The 16,844-nt window shown below is 41.6% G+C and overlaps 1 protein-coding gene across 31 annotated transcripts in view; it reads right to left on the reverse strand.

Annotated features, from left to right (window-relative positions):
* CC2D2A (coiled-coil and C2 domain containing 2A) overlaps nt 1–16,844 on the reverse strand; it is a 116,040-nt gene that overhangs the window by 43,341 nt on the left and 55,855 nt on the right. For all 31 annotated transcript variants that reach the window (XM_070262661.1, XM_070262655.1, XM_070262663.1 and 28 more), the window contains 3 exons: nt 14,754–14,910; nt 13,691–13,929; nt 10,898–11,075 (listed from right to left, as the gene is read on the reverse strand). In XM_070262661.1, coding sequence (XP_070118762.1) covers nt 10,898–11,075; nt 13,691–13,929; nt 14,754–14,910 — 574 coding nt within the window. The remainder of the gene's footprint in view (nt 1–10,897; nt 11,076–13,690; nt 13,930–14,753; nt 14,911–16,844) is intronic.

The raw sequence follows: 16,844 nt of genomic DNA on the forward strand, positions 1-16,844 counted from the left end.
AGGGCATATGATATAAATTCTTTTCCGAGAGTGAGGATGAATTTGTGCCGGGCTGCCGTCCCGGCCTCATCTCCCTGGTATCCACCAGTTCACATTTGCAAGATGGCTGACTGAAGTTGGAAGGGCTACTGGGCAAAGACAAAGGCAAAATCTGCATAGGAACTGAACTCTGCGCCCCAGACTGAATTAATATCACCGTGAGCTATTCTAACAGGCTGGGTGCATTGGGAAACCTGTGATCATTCAGGGCTTGTCTGTGCTCAGTGGCCAAGTCTGCCTAATTCAGGGGCTCAGCAAGAAGCCCAGGAGGGGCATACTGAAGCCTCACTCTCCAAATTCATCTTTATCAGTCAAAAGGTGATATTTTGATCTATATTAAAAAATCTTTTATGAAAAATTTCAAACATTAATAATCCTAGAAGAAGAATATACCATGGACCCATCACCTAGCTTCAACTACCATTAAGTTATGGTCAGTCTGGTTTCATCTATACTCTCAACCCTTCCCCTCTCCACAATATCTTGCACCTAAGCATCATTTCATCTGTAAATATTTCAATATGTATCTTTAAAAGATAAAGATATAAAAAAGCGTAATTATAGTACTATTATCACAGTAATTCCTTAATAATGTCAAATATCAGTAAGTTTCAAATTTCCTTTTAAAAAGTCTCAAAAAATGACTGTAATACTTTGAATCAGGATCCAAATGTATTCTATACATTGCAATTGATCGATATGTCCCTCAAGCTTCCATTAATTTATAGTTGACCCCTCTCTTTTTATACTTTTTACACTTTTTCTCTATATTTTTATTGGTTCAGAACTGTAATGGAAAAAGGATCGCCATTTATTGCCCACCCCAAACTCTCATAAGAGCCTAGAGTTTTATAATCTTACAGTTTACAGAGCATGTAGCAGATTGCTGTCTATTGCATAGGAGACCTTGGTTTGACCTTTTAAATTGTGGACTTATGGGCATGAAGTTTCAGTGTGAGAAAATGGTGGGTTTTCTTTCCCTTTTTAGATTTTTTATTTTTTGCCAAAATTTTAGTTCAGTGAGACATCCCCTTACATGAAACCCTGTAGTGGCTTTAGGTCTGTTATCTTGTCTAATGATACTGGTTTGGTGAGGGATGGTTTGTAGTGAAGATTAAGCAAGATAACAGACCAAACAATTCTAGATGATGGAGTTGAAGCTCAAAGAGGAGAAGAAACTTCCCCCAATCACCCACGTGATGAGTCGCAATGCTGAGAATTGAATCCACAGTGTTTCACTTCAAAACCCATCCAATTTTTGCTATGTCTTCCTCATGGGCCAGGGGAAATCAGAAAAGTGATTAAATGAATTAAAAATCCTTTTAAAGCCATAACCATGATCCATAAAATATAATTAGTTTAGACAATTTGGTGAGAAATAATGATTGAAAAAGAATTTAAAATCTGAATGAAAGAACAACAAAAATTGGAAGCACTGCAAAAACAATGGTTGTAATCACAGCTTAAAGGACCACCTGAGCATATGCAATTGTGATCAAAAGACCACCGAGCACTTCCTGTCTCAGACTTCTCGGTTGCCTAGAACTCCCAAGGGGTTGCTCTCTCTGCAAGGCAATGGTGCACTGTTCACTCCAGCCCAGGTGCTTTAACTCATGTAAGGTGCCCATGCTGCACTGGGCACCGAGTGAGTCATGCATCCCCGAAGCTGCCACAGGCCTACCAATACCCACTTATGTGCCACTGCTGTACCTCCTGTGGTTCCATATAGGAACACTTATCCATTCTATTGAAATTCCTTTGTTTATGCATCGTTTGTCTCACTGGATGGTGAGATTCCTGAGGGTAAGGATCTTGCCTGATTTCCCATTGAATGACCAGTACCTGCCATCTGGAAATTAATGTATTTAGAAGGGAGCATGTTAACTCTTAGAAGTAAGGCATTAGATGATAAATCTGTGGAACATATTTTTCTCTTCTCTGAACAGCTGATAGACTTGGGTGTAGTATGGCTGTCAGATTTTTCTTTTCAGATTTTATTTTTTCTTTTTCTCCCCAAAGCACCTACCCTAGGTACATAGTTGTATATTTTTAGTTGTGGGTCCTTCTAGTTGTGGCATGTGGGATGCCACCTCAGCATGGCCTGATGAGTGGTGCCATGTCCGCACCCGGGATCCAAACTGGCAAAACCCTGGGCTGCTGAAGCAGAGCGCAGGAACTTAACCACTTGGCCACGGGGCAGACCCCTGGCTCTCAAATTTTTTCCTCTGTCTTATTTTACTCCCCACTTGACTGTCCTTCCTCTCACAGCCTGCAGAGGGCAGTGTGGTTAACAGGACAGGACAGCCTGCTGGTCCAACAGATTTGAGTCTGAAAATCTGACATAGCTGCTTACTTGCTGTGTGACCTTGGGCATGACTTTTTCTGCCTTTTTGCTCTCATTATAAAATGAGGATGTAACTCAAAGCCCAGCAGGAAGGCAGTGGTGAAGCTTAGCTGAGATGGATGAAAGGTCTCTTCTCTTCAATCTGAGCTCAATAAATACTTATTCTTCCTCTGGGCAAACAATTGACAATAAACACATGCATTTTTAAAGTACTTTGCAGTTTACAAAGCTCTTTTATAAACATGACTACATTTCCCAAATAGCTCATTAAATCTTGTTGGTCAACTGATTTTAGTAAACTTTATGAAATAAGAATTTCTTTCTTTCTTTTTTCTTTTTTGCTTGAGGAAGATTGGCCCTGAGCTAACATCTGTGCAAATCTTCCTCTATTTTTTTTTTTTGTACGTGGGACACCGCCACAGTGTGGTTGGTGACTGGAGTAGGTCTGCAGTGGGGATCTGAACCTGTGAACCTAGGCTGCTGAGCAGAGCATGCAGAACTTTAACCACTCGGCCTTGGGGCTGGGCCCAAGAATTTCTTTTTTTTATTAAACTTATAAGATCTATCTTTTCAGGACTCCCTAACTTTTTTCAAGGAAGACATTAAGCTACTGATGATTTATAGGAATTTTACAGCGTATTCCATATTTGTAATTAAACCATCTATATTTCTGGGTACCCAAAAATAAGATGGCGAAAAAAGAACGATATTAAGGCTTAAATGCTTTAAAAAATAGCAGGAGTGAATAAAATCCTGACATTACTTTAAGTTAAGGGAACAGAAAGCATACCAATAGTCAGAAAATACCATTTATGATGGTAAAATGCTTCAGAAGGTGACATAAATGCAGGATTTAGTATTTCTTTAAACCTTTCCTGACCTTGCTTGTTTCTGTCTTCACTCCTCCTATGACTACAGAATTCCAAAGCACTCAAACTGGTACCCAGTGCAGCTAACTCAGGGTGTGAAACATATCTAAACATAAGAACAAATCCAAATATTTTTCAGATACCCTACATCTTCTTCCGTTATAGAACCATCAAGTGTTTGTTTATTCAGCTGTACAGGACAAAGTTTCTATGTTATATGACTCCAGTGGCTTTGTAAAAACATCGCTGTTAGACTTTAATAGTTCACCAAATATTTTATTGTGGAAGGACCACAAGAGTTGCTTCTGAGTTTGTTTTAGTTTTTATTCCTTGTGGGTGTGCCCTGTATTGGTCACCATTCTTAGTGACGACCCATAAACATGCAGTAATTGCATTAAGGGCATTTCTGGTGGATGTCAGTGGAGGGGTCCTTTTTCCCAGTCTCTGGAGCCACATTCCTGTCTAGTGTCACGAGAGGAACCGAATGGGGACTCTTGGTGCTGAGTCTGTGGGACAAAGGCAGTTATGAACTCTAGGGGAATGGAGGGTTTGCATATTGGGACTACTGTCTCAGAAGATAATTCTCTACTTTTTCTAATAAGGAAAAAATGGATTCCATCTGACAAAGCCAAAAAACATTCAAAAATTTTCCAAACTTTTCACCCTTCTCCTTAAAGGTAGCAGCAGTTCTATTTAATGCTAGGATAAAATGCTATTTTTAAAAATCAGAAAACAGGAACTTTCGGCTTTAAATAGGTATTTGCAAATGGCCTTCCATATAATTAATTTGTTTTCTTTCTAAGACAGGAGTTCTCAACCTCAGCACTATTGACATTTTGGGCTGGACGATTCTTTGTTGTGACGAGTCGTCCTCTGCATCGCAGGGTGGAGCAGCATCCCGGGCCGTGACCCACTAGAGATGCCAGTAGCTTCCTACCGGTTGTGACAATCAACAATGTCTCCAGACATTGCCAGATATCGCCTGGGGGGCAAAGTTACCTCCACTTGAGAAGCACTGCTCTAAGCAAAATGAGTGTTTGTGTTTGAAGGTGGAATGTTAATGGAGAATCATGACAGGAAATATAATTTGATTTATGTTCAACTGTTCAAAAATTCCTCTGTTGTGTAAATAAAGCAAGGCAGCAGTGAATTCAGAATAGCGATTAGATCAACTGCTACCAAATTGGGACTATTTACAGAATTATTATGACTTCCTTGCATTTGGAATGTTGTTTGTTTTAACAACAACCCAGGGCAAATTTGCCTGCTGACAATATTTAGAATTGTGAAGGTAAGATGGACCTTAGAAATGTAGGGACATTAAGATAGATAAAAAATAATATTCCATCATGAAGTAAAGTTTACATTGCATGGTTTTAGATCCTGTTTCTCTGATTAAAAAACAAAACAAAACGCAGTGTCACCTCTTGCACTTGGTAGTGCTGGATCCAGTACAAGTGGCGGCCTTGTTTCTCGGCTGCCTGTGACGCTGCTCACAGCCTGTTAGTCATCTCTTGGTTGGTGTCCCCATTTCTCTCAGTGTTGAATCAAACCTTTCCTACTCTTGTGCCCTCAGACTCCCTTCCTCCATTTAAAAAGTGGAGGGCACCTGGTGTGAACCCCTCACAGCCCTGCCCTCCGCCACCTCCTCCTCTGTTTCATCACTCCTGCCTCAAAGGACCTGCCTATCATGTCTTGATCCTACCCCTCCCAGTATCCCGTGGGGTCCAGTCCGTCTCCTCTCCCCCCACCACATTCCTTTTTATTTTCAAAGTTATCAATCTTTTCTGCACTGGCTGCTTCTTTCACGGCTGACAAACATCCTCAAATCAACCACACCCCAGAGTAAACCACAATCCCTCTTCAAAACCCGGACCCCTTTCTCTCCTTCCCTTCTCTGCCAGACCTCTGAGAGAGGAGCCTTCTCTGTTACCTTCATTTTCCCTCCCCTGTCCCATTGGATCTCAGTCACCCGGTCCTCATGTCATTTCCCCCCTGCAGTCTAATTGCTGTGTCAGGCACCACATCTAATTCTTCTTCCTGTTTCTTACAGTGCCTTGCAAAATGTGTACCTGCAATAAAACACTTGTTGGCCTGAATGTACAAACTACTGGGGGAAGGGGGGCAGTATAATGAGATGGATAAGAGAACAGGTTCTGGGGTCTGGGCTCTGGCTCTGCCACTTGCTGGCTGTGTGACCTCAGGCCAGTCACTGAACTTCTCCACATTTCAGTATAATGGGGATAATCATACAGCTGCCAGAGGACTGTTGTGAAGATTAAATGAGTTCATACACAAAAACTGGTGCCTGGCACACTGTAATTGTTTAATAACTGTTATCTTATACTAGATATTATTAAATATCAACACAACTCAGTACCTAGTGATGCCTATGTTGTTTTCTAAGATTTCTCCCACAGTAACTAGTCCTCAGAGTGCAGAGATATGTCAAACTTTGGACTTTGCTCTTCTTTACCATTATACCCAATTAATATGGCGAAATGAATGTGAAATTTACAGTCAAACAGACCTGGGTTTGAATTCTGCTTTGCCACTTGACTTGCTTTGTGTTATGAAGTTACTCAATACCTCTGAAACTTAGTTTTCCCATCTTTAAAATTGGGAGAGCAATAGTACCCATGGTTTTCTGTAGGATTATATGAGATAGCATATGTAAAGAACATGGTTCTGCAGTAGTCACTTAATAAATGTTATTTCCTAGAGATTTTCCCAGGACCCTGTCCAGTCCACACCCTCAGCTTCTTACATGTAGATGACTACATCTGTCATCACGTCGCCCTGTGCAATCCATTGTCCTTACAGCACCCTTCCCACCTGCTCTCAGCCACCTAGCTCCTCTGCTCTGCACACTGCAGGGTTCCCTAGTATCTACTCCCCTTGCCTACCAGCTAGGGTTGGCTTTCAACCATCTGACTCACTGTAATCCGATTACGTGAGTAGATAAGTAAGATATGTGTGAAAAAATATCAGCTTTGGACGTATGTCCACAAAGGACCAAAAACAACCACACAAGTGTGCTACTCAAGGGTTAACAAGGACACTTCTCCAAATAGGATTGTTTTTCCTACTCCCATAGCACTACGCAGCAATAAGCCAGAGAGATCAGGGGAGGCCCTGGGAAGAGAAACTCAAGTAATCGCCAACTAGGCAAAGGGAAAATTTCCCGATCTCAATCCACATACCAGCAATATAAAAGCTCAACAGGACTGATTCATATGGAAAAATAATAATGGCAAGAAATGTAGAAGCCACCCAGCTGTATTAGACTACAGATGTTAGTTTTGGGGAGTCAAGCAGATGAAAGTGGGGTGACATATAGATGTGAGTGATAAACAAAGAAATGAAGATTATCATCACAAAGCTTTTTTACTTCTAAATTAAATTTCACTTTTGTGAAAGGCCAAGCATTTATTTTGGAAAGACCTCAGAAGTCAAGATTTTCAAGACTGTTCTGGAAGGACTCTGGCCCTGCTCCAACTCCTCTGTCACCTGAAGTCCAATCTCACGCTTGCCTTGGGACCAAATTTGATTCTACTTCTTTTTATTCTTTCAAGTCAAACTGTCATGAAGTCCTGTCAATTCCTTCTTTCAAGGCTGTAGTGTTGCTCTAAATAATCCCTTCCTCCCATTTCCACTGCCAGGCCCCTCACTGTACGCTTTTTGTGCCAGCCTCTGGAATTATCTTCTGCTGGTAGGACCGCCTTGGCATGCTTATCTCAAGCCTGCCCAGGAAGCACTGAGCCTTACGGTTCACAAGGAACCAAACATCACAATCGACGCTATTCTCTGCAATGGTCCTTTACATCTGCACACTGCTGAGTGCTGTTCCTTTGTAGCTCTCTCTCTTTTCTCCCGGCTGGATTTAAAGCTCCATGTGCACCTCTTTTTATACAGGACTTCTAATTCTCCACCACACTCCTGGTTCAGTATCAAACACTAAGCTGGCTCTTAACAATCAAACGACAAACATTCATGGCTTGCCTGTTGATTCACCAAGTGATGCATTATAGTTTTGAGAATCTCAGAACTTTTTCTGAAATACTTTAGGCTCTAAAGTTCAGAATTTGATAGCACTGGCTCAAACAGATGCATTTAAGGCGATTTTTCTTACCCTGTCTTACAATTGGCAGTAATTCTTGAAACTCTCTAACTAAAAACTTGCAATTATATGGAAAATTTCCAAAAGGCATAGTACTATTCCTCAAGAGTTGAAATACAATATTCCCTAAATTAATTTCATCTGTAACCACTACTCAATCATAAAAATTATGCTGTTAAGCCATTATGATATGTGATTTGATCAGTTATCAAATCTCTAGATAGCTTAAGAACTTAGCCAAGACTCCTTTAATTTGTAATTTTAAAAAGAAGATTACATGATTCAGCTCTTAGGGAGGGGTGGGGGGGGGCCTTCTCTCCCATCTTCCAGACTCTTCAGTGGGGTCTCCCCTTCCAGGGCTCCCTCTCCTTCCTGCCATATCATCCTCTGTTGCTGTCTCTCTCTCTTTGCTCTAGCTCTCTATCTGGTCTTCTCACATTAATCTTGGTCTTCTTTATATCAGCTTTTCCTCTGCAGGAGAGGAATGGGGAGGACGAGTTAAGGATGCCCCCTCCAACGAGGGGGCACACTCTGAATAACCAAAATCTTCGCTGTTCTGTGGATGTAGAATGAGAGAGACTCATATAGGGGCCCCCAGCAAACCCTCATTATTAAAGGCAGGTGACAGCAAAGCATCAAGCTGGCTTCTGGGTTTTGTGTTTATTTACTTTCTCCATCAGGTTTTATTCTTAATTGAGACAATTTTCTGTGTGCAGTGTCTTTTTTTAAACTGTAGCTTAAGCTCATGTGTTTAGGGCTAGGACTGAAGGATTCATGTAGGAAGCAGTGAAGACAGGGGGCTTCAGAACTAGCAGAGTGCAGCTCTTCCCTCAAGGCATTCAGATTTTAAATTTCCAAAGCCCATAACCATCCAAACAGAGGGGCACTCCCACCAGGATCCTCGCTGCAAGGCATCCCTGGAAAGAAAGACCTCTCTTAATGAGCTGTCCGTGGTATAGAGAATGCTAGATTTTCTAATTTCAACATATCTGAAATAAGCTGTGTCATTTGATCCGTGGTGCGTTGTAGTTAAGTGGCGCAAATAATGGTGCATCTCACGGGGAGTGGCAATGAGATGAAAGCCAGACAGCAGGATCCCAGAGCCCCCTCAGACATCACTTTGCTAAGAGGACAGAGGAAGAGGAGTCTTCTGCTGGTCCAGGCAGTCAGGCTCAGCAGGGGCACCAGAGGATACTGGATGGAGAGTCAGTGTGACCTGAGTTCCTGAGAGCAGGGGTGTCAGGACTGGGTATGCCCACTGGCCATCCACCTGGAGATCACCAGCTCACCTTCCCAGTGCAGAGCTGGGTGACTCTCCACTCTCACCTTCAGGCAAAGTCACCCCCATTTAATTCTCTGTATCCGTAAAGAGTTGTAAACCAAGGGGGGAAGATTAGAAATATAGAGATTATTTTCCCATGGATGATATTCAGAGAGGGAATTTTTAGGTTTAAGGAAGACTCAGGTTTTCACCAAACCTCCAAATCCAATCCTCTTTCTAACACCATCCTTTACTTAATAAATGTTCTTGCGTTCTCCTCACCCTTATTAAGTGTAAGTTTAGCAACAAAACAAGTTCTATTTTTTTCAGGTTTTAGTATATATAGACATTTTCTTAAAAATTAGATGGGGTTTCAAAGAATTGTTTGAGTGACTGGACTAAGCCAAGTTCTAAAATTACAAGAAAAACATTTTTGAATTGTGTGGATAGATATCAATGCTGTTATCAGTATGACAAAGGAGAGTCTTGAACTTGGTTCTTTGTAAATGAGGATCACCCTCTGCCCTCACCATCCCCAGGTCACAAATGAAAAGGTGTTGGACAAAGCTGTCAGTCTCTGGGAAAATCCAATCCAAGGTGGTTGACCTTCGGTGCCCACCTGACCCTTTCAGAGTCCCCATCCCATTTCTTAGCATCCCTAATCTCATCCCAGGCATTTCTACTGTGCTTCCTTCTCATTGTCAAAAGAACTCCCTATCTTAGCTCTCTCAAGCTTCCTCTACCAGTTTTAGACGGTTTTTAATTACTGAGGTCTAGGCAGGTGTTGATATTCAACATGTTGAACAATACACACGGCCAAATGCTAACCAATCAGAAGATACGTCAGCCATACATGGGAACAGGGTCCTGGAAGCATTAGCCTCGTTCAGACAGACCCTTTAACTGGTCCATTGTGGGAAGGTCCAGATGATCTTGGAAATGGGGTCTATGTGGCCAGGGTGGCAGCTATTTACCATTCAGTACGGAAGTATTTAAATATTTTAATAATTATACAATTGTAATGGTACCTGCAGACTTAACATCAGTTACAACTAATAGGTAGTGGCTGCCTAGAGTACTGTGTTGAGAAAGATTCTGAAGTTATATCTGGGCTCAGTGGGGAAAAAAATGGCATAATCAATTATCATTTTTGGCAAGGGTGGTCAATGGGAATGAGAAATTTCTGCGTAAGTGGTGGATGAGGACTAGTGATTCTTCATGGGTGGTGGATGGCAAACAAAGGATGTGTACCACATGTTTGCAGCCATGGGTAACAGGCCTGTTAGGATCATAAAAGAGAATTCTGTTGGCAGAAGAGAAGATTCACCATAAAAATAGCAAGGCTAAGACACTGTAGTGGTTTGAATAGTGTCCTCTAAAAATTGCTGTCCACCTGGAACCACAGAATGTGACCTTATTTGGAAATAGGGTCTTTATAGATGTGATTAGTATAAGGTTGAGATGAGCTCATACTGGATTAGGGTGGGCCCTAAATCCAAGGAGAGTATCCTTGTAAGAGACAAAAAAGGAGACACACAGAGACACAGAGAAAGCCATGTGAAAATGGAGACAGAGACTGGAGTTATGGTACCAAAGGCCAAGGAGCTCCAAGAGCCACCAGAATCTGGAAAAGGCAAGGAAGGATTCTCCTATAGAGACTTGGAGAGAGCATGGCCCTGCCCACACCTTGATTTCAGACTTCAGGGTCTCCAGAATTGGGAGAGAATAAATGTCTGTTGTTTTAAGCCACCAAAGTTGTGGTGCTTAGTTATGGCAGCCCTAGGAAACTAAAACACAAATAAATATATTGCTAATCATGGGAATTAGGCTGGTGGGGAGATTTATTTATTTTAGGGAGGGATCCCAACACCTGTACCACCCTCCATCATAACCACTGTGGTTAACTGATTTCTCTGGTTTATTAGGCTAGGGTCCTAGTAGAGGGTGATAGTGGAATATTCCTTCAGTGAATGAACCAGAGACCTTCCTCCCTCATCCCCTACCCAGCTCATCCCCTGACCCTGTCTCAAGGTAGAATCTTGAGCACTATGGCCAGTTACTCTGCCAACATTGTCAGAAGGTGAGTGGGGTTACAGATCTCCTGCCAAGACCATAAGAACAGACATGCCCAGGAGGAGCCTCACCTTCTGTTCCCCTTGAGGATCTATCAAGACACCATTGTAGCCAACGGATAATTTAAAACCATCTTGCACCTACGATGACCCAAAGATTCTTGTGACAGTGACTATAATTAAAATGCGTACCTGCAGTGTTAAACTCTCTGGCCAGTTGACTATCTGCAGATTGAAAATCTGTCCAAAGTGAACTCGGAAGTCAGCCCCGAGTGGCCGACTGTTGGTCCTGGACACTTCCTTGTCATTGAAGAGCACCTTCAAATACACCGAGCGCCTCTTGACATCCTCCCTTCGCAAAACCTCCACCCTGCAAAGGGAGACCGTTCGCATCTGGGATTAGTATGACTTTGCTAAGGGTAACGGGAGTGTTTGACCACCAGGCACTGAACAGAATGAGATGCATTGGAGGCGACTCTGCCAGTCACTGTAGCCCTCACTGAACCCAAATAGTAGCAGGTCTTACAGAGCTTAATATAATAATTCACTGTGATAAGGAATAAGAGGCACGGAAAATGCCACAGGGAATTTGAGAGCCGTGGTCCAAGTGTTGTTCTATAGTTTCCTTAATTTTTTTCAAACAAGCCTTATGTTTGCATCCCAGAGTTTTAAGTATACAGAAATATATTATTTGTTAAATGGAGTAAATTCAAACCCTAAGGGATAGCGGTGACTTATATTTGGGTAGTACATTTTATCCTAAAAATATAACAGCATATTGTAGCAGTTAGGTCAACTCTGCTTCTCCAAGATCAAAGCTTTTTCTTAACACTTTTCAGTGGTGAGTGACTGCTCCCTGAATGCAGCAGATTAAGAAATATGCTTTATTTTTAAAGGTCATTTGAATCTCAATAAAAGGTGTCCTGGCAAGCATATCATTCTTATAGCTAGGAAGTAAAACAAAAATCAAAACCTCCAAAGAGTGGTCTTTAATTTTATTGCATTTATTTGTGGACACCCACCTGAAACACCAGTTATTGGTTAAGTCAATCGCAATTCAAGCTTGTTAAGGAAAGGAAAACATTAGAGTATAAAAATCCAGAATACACTCAGGATTTATGGTTGGTAATTTTCTTTTAAGTTGTGGTTAGATATACATAACATAACACTTATCCTTTTAACTATTTTTAAGTGTACAATTTAGTGGCATTAAGTACACTCACAGTGTTGCGCAGCCATCACCGCTATCCTCCTGCAGGATGTTTTTTTCATCCCAACTAGAAATCTGCACCCATTAAATTGGGTGGTAGTTTTAACTTTTTACATCTCTGTAATTTAGGCCCACCCCAGACATGAAATTGCTTGAATGACCTGAACAGTTTTTTTCTATAAGGGACATTTAACACCAAATTTCGAGAAGTATCCAAGACACCCAAAGACCCCACTCAGAGTTGTTTTAAGGCTTATTCTCAGTAACCTCATGCTACAGACACACCTAAAACACCCCTTACCTGAGGGCCTGATGAAGCAGGTCGATTGTATCATTGGCTTGGGGTAACCTGGATATAGTCCCAAATCCCAGTGAAAACTCAGAAGCTTAAGACTGAGATATACATTCTCAGTTGAAACAGGATTTGCCATAAAACACTGTCAAATCAAGGCCAAAGTTTCCCTTTAAAAACATGCTATGTAATCACATATTTTAAATGTTCATTACAGAATTATGTGGTATGGTATTTGTGGCCTGAAAATAGCTAATTTAGTGCTGGGGAATAGTTTATTTATGTATAGCCTCTGAATGCTATGAAGTTGAGAGAACACATGAAAATGCACAAGAAGTTACAATTTAAAAATAAATTATTAGCACGTTAACAGAAGTTTGAAACTAAGGAGGTTGTAGGAAGTCTTATAACATCCTAATTCATCCCTGTATCCTAATTATCTCTCAGGATGACTGACTGGATTAAATTCTCACTTTCTATTTTGGAATATTGAAGATTCCAGCCTAAGATAGTCCCTGTGTTCACTATAGGTCTTCTGTTTACTGGAGAATTAAACCTTGGATCTGGTGATATCAGTTATTTCAATAGATTCCCTTTAATAGATTACAATATGCTATAACATTCATCAGAATCACCTGGAAACTTTGTGAAACAGTTTTCTGAGCCCTGACCCAGAGTTTCTGATTCAGCAGGTCTCAGGTAGGACCTGAGAATTTGCATTTTAAACAAGTTCTCCAGGTGATGCTGATGCTGCTGGTCCTGGGGCTACCCTTTGAGAACTATCTCTATAAGATCTAAGAAAGAAATAAGTGGGAAATTTAAAAAATATTTGTATTATAATTTTTAAAAAGAGAATGAACATGTGTATTTATGAATATTATATGTATAGATTTATATACATAAAGTGATGCTTCTGATTGTTTCTTTTAGGTCTGATGTATGAATGATGAGAAATGTGTTTTATCAAATCTGGAGGGTGTGCTTCAGATGGCCTGACGTAAATAGGTATGGGAATATTTACAATTCCTGTGCAACGCTCTACAAGGCCTTCAAAGAGAGAAGTTGGCCTAAGGGGCTCCTGCAGTCAAGGGCCAATGAAAGACCTAGGTTTCTATGCCAGGGAGCGGGGGATGCGCTACCAGTAGATGGAAAAGACACACTGAGGTTACAGATAAAGGCTCCAACTCAAAGGCCACGTAGACAGCCACTGGGAAGAGTGCCTCCTACGGGCAGCTTCAAGTAATGGGCTCCTGAGTGGCCAATGGGATGCATTAGGTGGGTGAACCACATGAAATCACCAAAATACAGACAAATATCTGCAATTTCAAACCATTCAGTCTAATACATATTTATGATTTTCCTGATCCATACCATGTTGGTCAGGAGACATACGCTCCAGTGTGCAAGTCTGTGTGCACATGTGTACATCTAAGTGTGTGTGCATCACATGTCAACCTCATTGATGGTCTGAGTGTTTGCTCACCTGGGACACTGGTCATTGGGCGTCACGCTCCCCGCCAGGCTCAGCTCCGGGACCAGCATGGGCTCCCCAGGCCTCCTCCTGCTCTGGGCTGCTCTCTCTCTCACCTCTTGCTCTATTACTGCCTGATTGGTGGGCTCTGGAGGGACAGGTTTTACAGGGTCCTCCCCAGGATATGGTTCCTCCATCTCGTCATCAGGATGTTCTTCGACTCCTTGTTTCTTTTTCTTCTTCTTGGTCCTCTGTTGGGTAAGAGACAACCTTCTATCAAACAGGAATTTGGGAGTTTAAGAGCACAGTCTTCAGAGTCAGATAGACCTGGATGTCAACCCAGCTCCACGCAACCAGCTGTATGCACTCAGGCAGGTAACTAAGCCGCTTGACCTCTCCGTGCCCCAGTTTTCTCATCTACAAAATGGGGACAATCATAGGAAATTCCTCCCAGGGCTGTTGAAATGAGGCGATGCCTGTAAAGCACTTATCATAGTGCCTGGCCCCAGAAAGAGCTGAAAAAAGCTAGCTATTCGTGTAATCATTAGCACTACTGGTTAATGTAATCATTAACATCAGTTCTAAAGGCCGAGGACATATCTTGAAATTAAAGTAAGTCTTGTGAGCACAACTGGCATTGCAGCAGACCCTACTCTCTTACTTACTGGCCTTGGCTTCAGTTTTGCTGGGTCATGTGTACAAAGTTATATAATTTCCTGAGGGAAACCTGAAAGCATCAATACCCTATGTTCAATGGGACAATGCATGTAAAATTCTTAGCATAGTGTTTGACCCATACATGAGCAATTATTGTGTTGTTCCTTGTTCGTTCACTCAAATAGCCACAGAGTGATACCAGGGCCCTGTCAATGGAAAACCTGGCTCTGGTATCAGCTAGCTGGGTGGCCTTTTACACAAGTGCATTGACGAATCATTTGCTCATCCTTTTGCCCCCTAGCAAGAGGGCAGGGAGGGAAACAGAGCAGAGCCTGCAGGAGACCCCAGTTTGCCTCCTCCTGTCTCAAGGGGTGCCCCAAGCTCAGCCCTGCTCAAGGCTGAGCGACTGTTTACATACTTGGGCTTTCTTCCAGGCTTTCCACTGCTGATGGGCACTTCTGTATTCATCCATCCTCTGTTCATACTCTTCCCTGTGCTCTTCCAATAGTTCACTTATTTCAGCTTGAACTTCTGCTTCATATGCTTCTTCGTCTGCTTTCTGGTCCACTTTTTCCCTTTAAAATAATTTACAGTACCTTGATTATTTCTTGGAATTAAGTACTAGAGTAATAATAACAGCAAATACCTGTATCAGGCTTGCCGGGTTGCAGGTTCTCTTCTAAAAGCTTTGCACATGTTAGCTCACAACCTTGTGAGGCAGATACTATTATCATCAGCATTTTATACTCTAGGAGACTGAGGCAGAGAGAGGTTAAGTAACTGGTCCAAGAACACACAGTTGGTGAGAGGAAGACCTGGAATATGAGCCCAATCTATTTACTATTAAGCAACAATGCTGCTCTGAGTTAAATAATCCATATGGTGTACTGACACAGTGCCCCTAAATTCTCAACTGATAGTGGTAGAAGTTTCATTTCAGTTATCTTATCAATTCTTCAAGTCTCTGAGGAACCACTTCATTTGTTGCTACTCAGTCCCTAAAACCACTTTTTTTGACTTTGGATTGATAATTTGGGTTTTTCTCTGATGATTCTGCAACACTCCATCAGGAGTTTGGCTCAACTCAGAGGAGTGTTCCCCACCGTGTGTTCTGTAGAACATTGGTTCTATGAGATGTCCTACAAAAAAAGGTGCTGTGGCCAAATCAACCTGAGATTAAATAGATGTGAGTTTCCTTGTTGCTAGTCTTTGCAGAGCCATTTATATGTTAATGGACAGTATGACTCTCCAGGAGGGAGCTGGTAAACAGGCGTACCCAACACATCCCACCCAGCTCAGCACTTGGGAGTTGTTGCAACTCATCCTGCATTAATCTCCTAATGTGATCAGTGTGGCTGGCTTGCAGGTTCAACTCTCCTCAAGTTCCTTGTCCCTTTTGGATAAACTTAGTCACATGCCTTGAGCTGACAAATGTTTGTTTATGTACATGTGTGAGCTGGTGATTTAGCAATTAACAGTCCCCTAAGAGACTCTAGGATACTACGAAGAAATCACTTTTGATACACGGTTGTACCTGAAATTTATAAATATTGGGGAAATTTGGCTGAAAAATAATGTTCCATCTCTGATATACTGAAAAGCATTTGCTTTTCTCATTGTTATGCACAAGCATGAATAAGCTGGTTGGAACTTGACTATTTTGCAGGAAAAAAATTGTACTGTATCATAAGGTGGCTACATGAATGAAGAATGTGAGAAAAGGGCACTCCAAAAGAATTTAGAGGACAGCTACTTATGGGAGAGAAGAGGTGTTTAGTGTCATAAAAAGGAAGTTTGCAACCTTGAGGTGAGCTTAAGGGTAAATTTCCTATAAATTTTAGTTTATCCTAAACTTAAGAAGGTAAGAAGGAGAAAACAATATGGTGAATATTTATGTTCTGCTTCTGGGTGGGGGAAGTAGGCTAGGAGATGAAATGCGGAAGCAGAAACCCTGGAATTCCTGGGCGACATCACGATTTCTGTGGGACAGACTGTTTGAATTTGTTTTCCATCAACTAACATTAACTGAGCAGATACTGAGTGGCAGGTGCTCTGTTGGGGACCAGACGTCTAAAGGCGATAAGGTCCCTGCTCTCACGGAGCACACAGTTTCCTATTTGTCCTGAAAACTGTAGAATGTTTTCTTAGTCTTATGATAATGACAGCCCAAGAAAATAACAGTTTGCAACTATCTTTGGCTAAGATGTGGGTGTTTTCAAAGCAAAAGATTAGATAATTGCCAAAATTTGTCACTTTTCATGTAGAAGTGCTGGCACAACACTTATTCAGAAGAAACAATCAGGAAGGGACCAAAACCAGCAGCAGAGACTCTCTTGGACTAATATGCAGAGCGTGTTTTTGTTGTGGTAGACTCTACTCTCAATCGTGTGTCAAAGTCTAGTGAATTAGGCAGCGTAAAGGTGATCAAAGCATACTTTCTCTTCACCATACAGAAAGATCAATCCAAATGTATTGAAGATGAATGTGAAAGATAAAACTATAATGGTTA

The sequence above is a fragment of the Equus caballus genome, chromosome 3, assembly GCF_041296265.1.
Source record: "Equus caballus isolate H_3958 breed thoroughbred chromosome 3, TB-T2T, whole genome shotgun sequence".
In the NCBI taxonomy this organism is placed as follows: Eukaryota; Metazoa; Chordata; class Mammalia; order Perissodactyla; family Equidae; genus Equus; species Equus caballus.